This window comes from Manihot esculenta, chromosome 11, assembly GCF_001659605.2.
Source record: "Manihot esculenta cultivar AM560-2 chromosome 11, M.esculenta_v8, whole genome shotgun sequence".
Classification (NCBI taxonomy): domain Eukaryota; kingdom Viridiplantae; phylum Streptophyta; class Magnoliopsida; order Malpighiales; family Euphorbiaceae; genus Manihot; species Manihot esculenta.
The window spans coordinates 47,962-62,132 of record NC_035171.2 but is presented as its reverse complement, the minus strand read 5'-3'; the positions used below and the strand labels follow the sequence as shown (position 1 = coordinate 62,132).

Sequence of the window (14,171 nt, the reverse complement as noted above, 5' to 3'; positions counted from 1 at the left end):
AATCCTAGCGCCAGTAGCGGTCCGATTTTCGGGTCGTTACACCTCTCTTCTCCTGAGAGCTATATTTAATGCCTCCCCCTAAACTTTATGCTGTTCGAGGGTAGCCTGCAACTTTTAGATGTATTAGAGCATTTGCTTGTTATTTAGATTATTGAGATATGTTTCATTGACCATTAGGGGCATGTTTTATCCACTGCTAGGGATGGAAGAAATGATGATGCTCTCATTGATAGCAATATTAGCAGCAACTTATGAACTACTGGCTATTTTGAGAGAGAAAAGAGAGAGATTTTTTTTTCGAGAAAAAAAAGTAAGAGACAGATCATAATCCAAATGAACAGAGAGGATTCAATGAATTTCCCGGCAATGAACCAAATGATGTGATCAGAAAACAGAGTTATGCTGTGATTGGCTAGACCTGCAAGAAAGAGAACGTGAGGTGGTGAATACCCACGATAGCCAGTCCAATACTCAAGTCAGTATACTAGAGTAAGAAGATGAAAATAAATATACCATTTTCTAATGATCCGAAGATAATATAGCCGGCTGCTTGATAAAGGATATTTTTAGCTAATAGATTGATGATCCCACGATCACAAGCATAATTGGGATACACTAGACTATGCTTGATAATGGTAATTTTATACCAAGACTTGACCTATTCAGAGGAAGGCGAGTCTCTATGATGAACCGAGTGTTGAGGTGTTCGGATCTTTGTTCCCTCAAGTGGAACCGCGTTACTCACCTATCATATTCTTGCCATAAGGTTCTATAGTGACAGCTTACAGCCTACTTTGAACGATTCTTGTGTAGTATCAGAACTGAATTAATATTATATGAATAACCAAATCAAAATAAGCCTATAAAAATCGATTTGATTTGATTCAATTTATTGAAATTCAAAATTAACTTAATCCCCAGGTTTGTTGTATACAAGCAAATCCAAATTATACAACCAACTCAAATTCAACAAATCCAAATGATACAAAATGACACTCATAACATATAACCCAAAACTTATGGCAATAACAACCGCAAAAAAGAGAGATTGGATGGACTTAAATTAGCAAATAACAACAAATAGAAACACATGCAATTGAATGAGACGACTCAAAAAGAGAGAGCAAGGGACTTGAATAAGGAAAAGGAAGGTTAAGTGAGCAATATTTAAGAGAGACGAGAAGAATGGGCGAGGGCAGTTTTGATTTTTTTTTTTTCCATTAATAAAGTTTTAATTATTAATCATATTATTATGAAGAATAGTCAAGCCCAATGTTATATCTGCTTCAAGTCTGGATATAAAATTATAAATAAATTAACACAAGCAAGATTAATACCCAGGAAGTGAATTATCATTATGCTCAAATCTCGAATATCTTCAAAGTTTCCATCGCTCTCAAAACAAACATCATTCAGGAACAATAACCATAGAATGATTCACTACCCTTTCACTTCCAATCCATAGTCATTTACGCATACGGATTCCTAAAATTTTTTAGGAGCTCTGGGATTTCATGGCCAAGCATGTCATCAACAGCTTGTATCATCTTAGGCTTCAATTTCTCAAATTTATCAATGCTATAACCATTCAACACTTCCTTGAAATGATTCACATTCGGGAAATCTCCAGCTGGTAAATGATGCTCCCTTTGGACCTGCTCAATGAAAAGTAAACACTCAACCAATACGAACACACATGCGGAACAAATGAAGCAAAGTGTGGAGAAGGATAGAGAGACCTTTGCAAATTCCGCCTCAAGATTATCAATAAGCCGTTGTTGAGTCTTAGACTTCCCCATGATGGCAGGCATCTCTTTCTTAAGATGGCTAATTATGTAGGCATGGATCTTAGCTGCTCTAGCACGCTTCACAAACTCATTTATCTACAGTAACAACAAACCATCATTTCCTACTCATAGCCCTAAGCACATAAGACATTCACAGATAGAATTTAAGTATGCGTATTTCCAAAATAATGAAAATCATAAAGGGCATTAGCATACATACACGCCGATCACAAGCCTTCTTTGGAATATCAACCAAGTCCATGAGAAGATCATCTTGTTCTTTTTCAAAAAGTTCACGGAACATTGGGTTGACAGTTTCTTCATTAATAGGCTTGTCATTGAACGAACTGCAAACGCAATAAAAGGCAACCAAAAGGAAATTGGTAGTTATAATTAAAAATAAGCACTGTGGCCCATGAGAGAACTTCGAATTTATGTTGAGAAAAGAAAATCTCAAAATGACAAGTTTGTGAATCGCATGAAGCAAGTAGAAACTGAAGCTCCAAAAGCATTAAACCTTTTATCCCGTCTTTCACCCATCTGCTACATATTGAAGTAATATACAATATTTAATGAAATGGTAGCTTTCTAGTACGAGGACACATTTAGTTAATGAGAAAAAATAATGTGTGAAGGATAAAGGACATACCCAATGTAAACACGCACAACCTCTGGAGTATTTAAAACTTTTCCAAGTGACCACATTAGTGCCCCATAAACTCTCATCAACTATAAAATGACGTTTGAAAGTGAGCAATTGTTCATATTTATTAAATTTCTGCCACTAAAAAGTAAAGGCAGTTGTGGAATGAAACATCTAACCTGTTGTGTATCAACTTGGTCCGCCTTGTTTAAAACAACACGGATCTTATCATCATTACCACGCAAAGATGCAATTACTCTCTTGAACTCATCACTTATATCAAGCTTATGAGGATCAAACAACAGAAGAATGAGATCACATTTTGCTGCAAACCATGATATAACACCAGTAAAATCATAACTCCTTTGTGTTCGTTGCTTTTCTCCAGATAGAACTCCAGGGGTGTCAACAATTGTGATTTCATCTAGCAACTGTAAGCAAATTAACAACAGTGATTGTGATAAATACCAGAGTAAATAGGTGATAGACACAAGTCAACTTAACTTAAAAGCAAAATTTAACTCACTGGATGTGGCATTTGAGCACACTCAAATTTTGATAAGAACGCCCCTCCAAATGTTGTCAGGCCACCAAACGGCATGTCTGCATGAACAGCAACAGTGTTCCCAGGTATACTTCTCTCATCAGATCCAGACTGATTTCAAGAACACCATGCTACCACGATAAGCATGAATTATAAAATTGATGAAGGAAGCAAAAGTAACCATTAACAAGTCAGAAGGCTGTTTCAGAGATTCAAACCTAGGTTGTCACAAATTTAGAAATCTAATAACACTTATTATATGTTGGTCAATGACACTTATTATATGTTGGTTAATGAAGCCCAGTACTGGGGAGAAATAGCTTGGTAGATTTGAAAATTCCATCAGCGAAATTTGTACTTCACAGACTTCTTCTGTATCTAATGAATTTCAAAGGATAAAAAACAAATTTAGTTGCTGCAGCAAAACAAGTTTTAAGCTAGAACAAACTTCAATGAAACTGAAAAAAACAATTATGGGAAAGCATTCTCGCCAAGACCCAAGCATAACAATCACTATGTCCTAATCACTTTGCCATCACAATAGAAACTTACATTGCTTTTGGAAAAGTGACCCCATTAAATTTCTATAAAGACACGAGTGAAATTAAGATAAAATTAACAAAAGTAAAACTCTTAAAAATAACTATAGTAAGAACTCAAAATGAAATCAATAATCTTTTCAATTATAAAACCACTGCTAATTTGCAGCCTTTAATTAAATAACTAATAGAGTTTAATTTAAATATAACTCTGTATTTGACTTCCTGAATGCACATCTGACTAAACAGCCTTTAATTAAAAGATTCTCGATGTCTAGTTATAAAGCTTGAACAAGTCAACTGATATCCTAGTCAAACAAAATAATTAAAGCAAAACAAATTTAAATTTAAAGGACTATACCTGAGTTTCCATAATTAAATAAAGGTTCCAGCATGACTTATTATTTCATTTCAACAATTTTTAAATAATGCAGTTAAATATATGACTAGTCATACCATCACAACAACAAATCTATCAGTTGTAGGCTCTGGTCCAATGTGAGCTCCTGTTCAGAGGGGAACAAAGACCAAAGAAGATATAGATAGCTGTCTAGAAAGGTGAACATATTCAAAAGGAAACAAGATTACTGGAAGTACTTAACCAACCTGGGTAATCACATCTAAGTAAATGTTTTATGAATGTTGTTTTGCCAGTGGAATACTGACCCAAAAGCATAACCATTGGCTTGGCATCAAAATTACTGTTTGTCTGAAAAATAAGTCAATGTAGATGGTTACTTATAGCTATTGCATAGAAAGTTTAATTACCAGCCAATAAGAGTCAACTGATAGTCACCTTGCAAACTAAGACCAGAATTCAAGATAGTATAGAGAGAATTAACCAAGTGTAATTGTTTCATGCTAATAACTTGAAAAAAAAATTACCAATAAGGGAGACACAAAGTCATTAAAACGGTAGGTGGCTTCTAAAGGCCTTAGCTTTTCAATGTATAGTCTCTTCAAGCCATCAGTGATGGATGTAACTGCAATAAGTGGCATCTAAGCAAGAAACACAAAAAGGAAAGAAAGAAAACCCATCAGAACAGTCTGAAAATGTTGATATTCTCTAAAAAGACATGTAGGAAGAAGTTCATTAGCATATTAACAAAGAAAATGAATGAACAACAAATTTGACATGGTAAGAAAAATAGATATGCATAAGAATAGCATCCCTATGTTTTGTAAAGAATAAGGGATGAGAAAATGGATAACTAAAATTCAATCATGAGATGTGGAACGTGACGCTTAGAGTGGCGTAGGAGCAGTATTACAACAATAAGGACATCCGATAGCTTTTTTCTGCAGCAAATTGGTAGACCGCCATTTCAAATTAGTGGCATATGACCAGGAACTGATTGGATTAGCAAAAGCAATTAAACTTGGTGGCCATACTTATGCAGGAAGAATTCCTCTCCAAAGAGATCATTACAGCCTAAAATACCTCTTAGAACAGACTTACAACTTCACCACAACAACACTGGATTGAAAAGCTTCTAGAGTTTGATTTACAAGTAGAATATTAGGAAGGCCATTTAAATAGGGTTGCCAATGCTTTATCTTGGAGGGATCAAGACAACACACTCATGGCTATTTCACACTCTACAGTGTTGATATTTGACACTATCAACATATCATTATAGCCTCCTACTCAAAGGCACATAATCAAAAAACTAATGGCTGAAAGATCCTCCCCTCTCCAAGGCAACCCCAGAAATAAAGAGCGGAAACAAAATGGTTGATGGACATGCCTCCACATGCTAGCGAGTGGGATGGCAGTATAAAGTAGGATCGATGCATGTGGCATACTCACAGGTCCTCTAGTGACCGAACTTAGTGGAATTGGTCGGTCAACGGCCCAGCTTCCTCCTAGGGCCAACTGTGAGATAAAATTATCATCCTAAGTAGGTGACTTATTCTTAAATATAGAAAACCTAAAATGATTTGAGAAATTAAATGAAGAATTTCCTTTACAAGGCTTTGATACCATGAAGAGAGCAGTTTCTGTATATATTGATATGAAAAACAAGTACAACATCTATATACAAGAGATTCTATGACTATAAAGGAATATTGACATACTTGACTTTCTATCTATAAAAATAGACACTATAAAGGAATATTGACATAGTTGACTTTCTACCTATAAAAATAGACAATAGGCCAACCAATTAAAAACATTACAATCTGAACTTAGAAAAAGGTTAGAAATAAAAACAAAAATATGAGAAAAGGATATGACTCTAATTAGATTCAATTAGAGTCAAAAGTGAAGAGCCTTCTTTGATGACATGCTAGAACATATAATTACCTTTCTTAATGATTTTGAACCAAATTGTTGAGCCATTATTGATGATTGCAGCTGAATAGATCCTACATCATCACTATTAAAAAACTTAAATAACAAGTAACAAAAAAAAAAAAAGGAATCTTATATCAGCAAAAAAGATAAGTGTCTGACCATTAATTTCTAGCTCACTATTAATTGTTGAAACCTTTTTTTGCTGAAAAGTTAGAAGACAAAAATCCAATTATTAGATGCATTTAAATAGTCAAACAATTCAAAGTTGGATAAAGCAGATTGCTTACAATTAATAAGGTATCAATGCCTTCCATCATAGGAGGTTTAATATTCTCCATGGAATCTGTGAGAAACAAATGTTTCATGATAGTTGCATGAAATAAACAAAATCAATAATGTTAACGCTAGAACTGGCCTTGACAAAGAACATGGTTGTGATAAAAATGCAAGGATTAACCAAAAGAGGTCAAATCCTTGATTCTCACATATCAATATGAAGCAGAAATGAAATGCACATAAATCTATAATCAACGATACCAGAGCATAATAAATTTCCAAATTCACTGTGTATTGCTTGTCATATGCAAAGTTTTTAATAGTTAATGAAATATTTTTGCCACATCCAAAGTAATCACAGCACATAGATTAAGGCTAGCAATTTCTACAGAACACATGGTTAGAGTTATATACTTAGGCTTCATAGGCTTTGTTTTTTTCACAAAATAATTTATATGTAGAATATATTTTCGAAGGAAATTGTTTCTAAAGAATAACTTCTTGTTCTTTATTTGGTTGCTTCAGTAAGGTGTTAATAAGATTCAAGTGTGAAAAGTCAAGTGGTAATATAATTCTCAAAGTCTAAAGAATTATTTAATCTTTTGAAAAGGGCAAATCATTTTCCATAAAAAATCATGTTAGCAAAAAGAACAAGCATTTTTTCACATACAAGTAGTTTTAAGGATATGGGAGGTTATCTTATGTCCTGCCTGTGCTAGAGAAATGAGCTGCAGTTAAGAAAATTAATAAATAAGTGAGATTTCACATGACTTAGCTATTATAATCATCCAAGGAAACAACAACTCAACATACACAACCTGCATAGCCACAATGAACTCTGGAAATCCTAAAAATCCTTGCCGTTTAGAATCTGCAAGTGCCCAGACCTTAGGAAATAAAGCAAAAATAAATCAATAAGCTTAATATTGATGGCTTTTAATTCAACGAATGAGCAAACCGAAAATGAATATATAAAACAACTAAATCGAGGATGAGGACGAGCATTAGATGCACCCAGCAATCAAAGCCTATTATCAATAAGAAAATATGAAATTGACCAACATTTGCGGAATTAAAAAAAATAATAGAATAAAGGAAAGCATTAGGTTATAAAGGAGAGATGGAGTAACCTGTTTGAGTTCTTCGCGAGAAAGGCTGGACATTGAGAAGAACTTGGTGGCATCATTTCCAGTAATACGGCCATCTCCATCTTTGAAACCAACCAATTAAAGAAGTGGGTGAAGTAGAACTAGAAATAGAAATGGATGTAATATTAATTAGCATAATAGATGAAAAATAGAGAAACCTGAATCTGCTCTGTTGAACCACTCCTTGTATATTTGTTGGTGCTCTTTCGAGCATGATCCAATTGTGCTTTTACCTATCTCCATTTTCAAATTGAATACACCCACTAACGCACAAATATTCTTGCCTATGATATCAGATTTTGAATTAAGAGTATGCTTGAACTAAGAGTACCAGAAATTTGAATTAAGAGTATGCTTGAACTCTCTCTTTCTCTCGTCTTGTCTATTCTGAAAACAAAAAACTATTTTCTCCTTGTGGGTTCCAACTCTTCGAAATTTGAATTAGTATTTGACCATGAATTTTGGAAAAAAGGCGCAATTGGTGCTTTTTCCTTTTCCTCTCTAATCTGTGGAACAGTGCAACTGGTTTGGCGCTCGGGTGAAAAATAATGTAAACGACATCGTTTATATTGGATTAAACGATGCTCTGGCCTGTAAATTGTAGAGCGAAGTGATCGCAGACGCAGTATCATCGCACCTTGATGGCCGCGTAATGATTTCTTGCTAGCTGGCCTCGTTTGAAGTTTGAATTAGACTTAGCGCCATTAATCCAAATCCACATATGGAATTATAGTATTCAGTTTTGAGTTTTTAGATTTCAACTTTTTATATTTACAGGTTTTTTAAGGTAACATAAGGACTGTTGAAGGCTTAAAATTATTAAACTTGTGTTTAGAAAGGAGTGAATGTTTTTAAACTACGATTTTTATAGATTTTTAAAATTTTTTATTTTCAATTCATTATATTAATAGATTAAGAAAATTTTCCCTTGAAAACTTTAAAAATTTTTATTTTCAATTCATTATATTAATATTCATTTTATTTCAATAATACCCTAAACCATAATATACTATGCTAAATTTCCAAACTATTGACCTATCTATCCATTCTCTTCCCATATCCATCATGTTTTATTGATAAATGATGATCTGAAATTCAAAAAATAAAATTTTACAAGGGTTGTGTAAACTTGATCTGAGAGGAGGGTGTTCCTCTCCTTTTATTCCTTTCCTTTGCCTGCCACTGACGTGTAACGGCCTTATGGCCATTGGGCCACCTATCTTTGCCATACGGACACGGACGTACGAGAATATCAGATCTCTGCTGCATACGTAACGGCCATTTAATTCCCTCTTGGTACGCATGCGGATGGACCCATTAGACAGATGGGCTGGCTACTTCTTCTCCTCCGGACTAGACTGGAAGACGAGATTAAGGCTAAAGCCCAGGGGAGGTCCGATCTTAGGGCCGAATGGACTGGGCCGGCCCATCGAGAAGACTTAGAGGCCTCAGAATTAGGACTGTCGTTATGGACCCGGCCTCATAACGGGATGGTGAAATTCAGCGGTCATCAATTGCCCCTTTACCTTCTCATCAGTTATTGTACGAATGATGAGGGGGTAAATATCGAGAGTTATAATGACTGCGCCGCCCAAGGACAGTTTTCATCAGAACACCTCTTCGTCTCATTGCTGTTCGAAATTTTTAAATTCTCTCTGTCTTCTCCGAGCTTTTGCTTTCCTCTGCTTCTCTGTTCGTCTTGCTTGCTTTGTTCATCTGCTCTAACCGTTTTCCAAGTACGCTTCTCTTTTTACCATGGAAGGCCCAAAGCTCCCTGATGTCTTTAATCTTGAGTCTTGTATTACCCCTTCTACCCTGACTAACTTCTTTTCTCGGAAGTATTTGGACACTCCCCTTTACCATATTCGAGCTCCCTACCAGAACGAGAGAATTGTTCTTGCCGATCCTTTTCCTTCCGGCTTGGTAGATCCCCAGAAAGATCTCAGTCTTATAACGACCCGAAAATCGGACCGCTACCGGCGCTAGGATCCAGATCGGCTTAAGGCCGCCGGGACCCGTAGCAAGCCTGACATGCAACCTGTAAACCTGTTTAATCCCATACATGATCAACAATCATACATAAAATTTAAAACTTTTCTTTCATACATTCTATCACACACCAAACTCAACCTGTGCATGCACTGAACATATACATAATCATAAACTTGACCCCTCAGTGGGATCTCATCAATGCCCCTAATGGGTGGCATAACAAGTGTTGAGTTGGCTAAACATGGACATCAATAACATTAAGATCATGTTTCAAAAAGGGATTACATTATACTATGGTCAAGCACACTTCTAACCTCAATATCGTTACATTACATGTCTATACATCATTATACAATCTGTCATGTCCACATTCTAACTATTACATACATGACTTCATTACTCTTCTTGACTTCTCTGTCTAACCCGTACCTGCAAACCTGGGGAATTTGGGAGAGGGGTGAGCTACTAGAGCCCAGTGAGCAGAATCATAAAGCATTTAAAACACATGCTGTAATGGAATGCATCACATCACAATTAATCATATCAAGGATGAACTTGTCACCATATAGCCCTCTACATATTCCAATCATGCCAGGGGTGTAGTGCAGGCCACACCTGGTCTTTCTCTTATACATAACATAACATAACATACATATTCCATGGTGCCGGGGGCGTAGTGCAGGCCACTTCCGGTCTTTCTCTTACATAGTGCCAGGGGCGTAGTGCAGGCTACATCTGGACTTCCATATCATATCATCATGTCATAACATATGAGGGCTAACGGATCATTCAACATTCATCCACATCAACAACATATTATGCAATGCAACATATTCGTGATTTCTAATGCAAACAACCTAAAATATCACATGGCATCCGTGATGCATGAACATGCTCAAAACTGATTTATTTATTTAAAAGCATAAGAGTTATTCCACTCACCTCTGGCTAGCTCTGACTTTGACTGAAGCAGCTGACTCACTGCTGAGGTCCTCGGTTCCTCGGGTCCAAACCTATATAGGTGGACTCAAATGAGGGACCAACATACTAGAACATAACTCTAAAAAACATCCCTCAAAAACCCCCTAAAACATCTCAAAACATCCATGCAAGAACATGCAAAGGAAGGCTGGACAGGGCACTTTCGGCGACAGGTTCAGCGGCCGAAAGTCCCTCCATAGCTGAAAGTCAGGTAGGTTCGACGGCACCTTCGGCGGCTGAAACTCCCAGACAGAGACGAAACTCATGCATGTTCGGCGGCACTTTCGGCGGCCGAAACTCCCAGACAGAGACGAAAGTCTCCTTTCGGGGGCAAGCTTCGGTAGCCGAAGGCTGCCTCCACAAGAGGGTTCGGCGGCCGAAAGTTTCTTCGGCTGCCGAACCTGGTTTCTCCCAAAGGGCAGAAACTCAGTTCAAACATGCACAATCGCCTCAAAATCATACCATCATGCATTAAGCTCAACCAAAACATGCACACAAGCTCCTAGGGGTCTTAAACTAACTTAAACCCCAACTACAACACACATACACAAGCATTTGCAAGCCACATTGTCCATAAACTAAAAAAATCATCAAAACTCACTAAAAACCTACACATGCATTTCTACCCCATAGATCTTGCATAAAACTTATTTAAAACATACAATGAACTTAAGATCGGCTCTTACCTCTTGAAGATCGAGAGAGAGACGACCTAAAATTCGAAGGTGGGAGAGACTGGATTCTTGAACCTCCAAGCTCCAAAACTTTGCTCAAAAGCTTAAATCTTCAAAACAAGGTTAAAACAAATGAAAAACTTGAAAGATCTTGAGGAAAAACATCAAAGACCAGTGAGGGACGGCGGAGAGCTCACCTTGGCCGAAAATGGGGAAAAGCTCGCCCGTTTTTGGCTAAGGGACCCTTTTATAGTGGCTGGCCAGGCCACGTTCGGGGGCCGAATGTGCCTCCGCATGCATGCCATGTTCGGCGGCCGAACTTGAGATTCGGCGGCCGAACCTGGACTTCCCTCACTTATGCCTTCGGGGGCCTAAGGCTCACCCGAAACACATGCGTGTTCGGCGGCCGAACTTGGAGTTTCGGCGGCCGAACCTGGGCTTTCCTCCAAGGTTGTTTTTATTCAAAAACTCATTTTCGTTTTACTTAAAATCATCAAAAACATTAAAACATTTCATGAAAACATAGTTTTACCCTTCTAGAGGTCTCCGACATCCGAGATTCCACCGGACGGTAGGAATTCCGATACAAGAGTCTAGCCGGGTATTAAATGTCTAATCTTTTTCATCAAACAACGAGACTACGGTCTGACTTTCCCCTTTACTCCATTCTTCATCGAGGTCTTCCAGTACTTCGGGATAACCCCCCGAATGCTGTCTCCCAATTCTATTTTGTTTATGTGTTCCTTCGAATCCATCTGCTTGAGCTGGGGATTAACGCCCACGGCTCGTTTGTTTGTGACCTTTTTCCGTCTCGTTAGGGCAAGTCAATGCTTCTACTACTTTGCCCCCCGTGGCGGGTTGTCTATCTTCACGAGTTACAAGGATTCCATAAAGGGCTGGGTAGAGGGTTTTGTGGTGGTGGAGTTGAAGAAAGACTCCGGTCTGTCCTGGGGGGTGGAACTCGACTGGGAAGATGTCTTTCTGGGTTGCAACGACCTGCCCCAGCTGAGTCTCTCCGAGCAGGTCGGATTCCTTCGACTGACTTTTGTTGATAAGAAGTATGATGTCGAAAAATGTATGTTTGCGTCCAATCTTCGGGATATCCAGGACGTGAGTATTTTCTCTTGTTTAACTGCTTTGCTTTTTCTTTGTGATTTTCACTGAAGGCTATTCTAATCCATTTTAGTTTTGAATCTTTGCAGCTTCCGATGTGAAAATGGACCAGATCAAGCTCCCAAAGAACTTCACGCTATTTAGGGAGAGCATGAATGCTGCATTGGATGCCCTCCTAGCTGGGCGATCGGTGGGAGAGACTGCTCAGAGGGTGGCTGAGGTCATCTCCTCTAGGTCAGCTAGCCGGCCTCCTGCTCCAGCTTCTGCTCGAGCTTCCAAGCCGAGCTCCTAAGGTAGCAAGTCTTCCAGGCCATCCAGCTGCAGCAGATCGAGCTCGACTCCTTAGTCCTCCCAAGCCCCCAAGTCTCAACGGGCTTCTACTAAGGGGGCGGAAAAGGCTCCAAGGGTCACCTCTAGGCCAGCTGAAGGCACCGAGCTGGTGAGGACGAATTCTGCCTTGCCTTCTAGGGACGTTCCCGAGGAGAGGCTTGAGACCTCCGTAACTAAAGAGAGGGCTCCGGAAGGGGGGATGGAGGTTATCCCGGCTGGTGAAGGTGTCCAGGAGGCCCCTCTTGAGGTTGCCCCTGTCTCCGAGGGGATGGAGCCCAGACCGATTGATGATGAGGGCGCTGTAGAGAAGGTCGGGAGCAAGCGTCCTGCTCCTTCTGAAGCGCCTGCCCTGGCTTCTGTCCCTAAGAAGTCTCGGGCCTCAAGGAGACCAGCTCCAGCTCTGCCTTCCCTCGAGAAGAAGAAGGAGACTTCTGTGGTGCCTTTGCTGTCTGCTCCCGACAACAACATTTTGAACGCGGAGGATATCATTCATTAATCTCCGGCAAGCGTGGTTGCAGAAATCTTACGGGAGCGGATGTTCGGTGGGTCTGTAACGACCCGGGAACCGGACCGCTACCGGCGCTAGTGTAACAGCCCGGCCCTTTCACCGGCACTGTTACCGTTCACGGCCCAGGGCTATCCCTCGCCTAGCCTGTGCCACCTCGGGCTTTCCACTGGCGTCGTGAACAGCTTTTAACATCCATTCACCCTCACGGGTTCCTGGCAGGATTTGTCCCCTTGGGTTCTCGCATCGCATCCTTCCCCAAGTGGATTTGGCCTAAATTTCCCTTTGGAAATTAGGTCGCCTCTCCCACTACTCGAACCCTTTACCTCCCTCACTTCACATGTATATGGACGGCCCAATTTGTGCAAGCCATCCTTGGGCAGCCTCTCATCAACTTGGGCAGTAAGTATCATCTAGGGCAATACTTTTCAACTATAAAAAGACACATAAGGAGCCTCCCCATGCTTTTTCAAGACCCTCTTGGATACACCTACGGGATTGCAAGTGACACCATCTCTTCTTCTTCTTTTCTTTTTATTTTTTGGTTTGTTTCAGCCATGAGTGGCTGAAACCTTTTATTCTAGTTGAAGATTGGTTGAAACTTTGGTTGTGAGATCTGAATATAAGTTGTTTATCTTTTGGTTATTCAATATTTATGCAATTTCATGTTTGATTCCATTATTGCTTTGTTATTTTGATCAAAATGGCCACTTGATTCTTGATTGCAAGGTAATATATTGTTAGTTTGAATAATTTTGAGTCCGTAATTGCTTGGATTGTTTAAACACAAGAACACTTGGTGTAAAAAACTAAGGAAATTGTATGATCTAGCAACATCTCCATGCGTTTGGGTAGCTAGGATTGGATCTCTCTATTTCTTAATGCAATTGACAGTTGTTTTGATGCCTAAGGTCCAAGGACGTTCCTTGGCAACTTGTTGATTATTAATTAATTAGAGGACGTTCCCTAATTGGTTTATGATTAAAGAGAGACATGGTGGTGAGAAGCGTCTTCCATCTCCATAACTAATCTATTGAATCTATCAAGGGAAACTAAGTGTCAATGATCAATCCCAACAACTGAAGTGGATCCAACTCTTCAACTAGATATTTCTCATATTTGATTTCCCTTTTATTTTTATTGTTTGCTTATTTAATTGTTTTCAGTAGTTGTTTAATTGAATCAATCTCAAAACCCCCCATTTTACTTTCAGTCTGTTTGCTTTCAACTTTATCTCGTTCCAATTTATTTTGCTTTCAGTTGCGCTTTCAGTTAATTCTCTTCATCTTGTTGAGAAAAATAAATAAGTTTTCAATTCTCTGTGGATTCGATCCTTTACC

The 14,171-nt window shown here is 38.8% G+C and overlaps 1 protein-coding gene across 1 annotated transcript; it reads right to left on the bottom strand.

Annotated features, from left to right (window-relative positions):
* Positions 1-1,330: 1,330 nt before the first annotated feature.
* On the bottom strand, positions 1,331-7,909 carry LOC110626129 (EH domain-containing protein 1). Its single transcript, XM_021771887.2, has 16 exons — positions 7,395-7,909; positions 7,219-7,298; positions 6,907-6,975; positions 6,759-6,816; positions 6,100-6,155; positions 5,972-6,014; positions 5,822-5,883; positions 4,399-4,512; positions 4,120-4,222; positions 3,970-4,019; positions 2,957-3,085; positions 2,610-2,861; positions 2,437-2,516; positions 2,008-2,134; positions 1,740-1,883; positions 1,331-1,655 (listed from the first exon to the last, which is right to left on the bottom strand). Exons 1-16 carry the CDS (start codon positions 7,477-7,479, stop codon positions 1,470-1,472), a joined length of 1,638 nt encoding a protein of 545 aa, XP_021627579.1. The 5' UTR covers positions 7,480-7,909; the 3' UTR covers positions 1,331-1,469.
* Between the last annotated feature and the right edge of the window lie 6,262 nt (positions 7,910-14,171).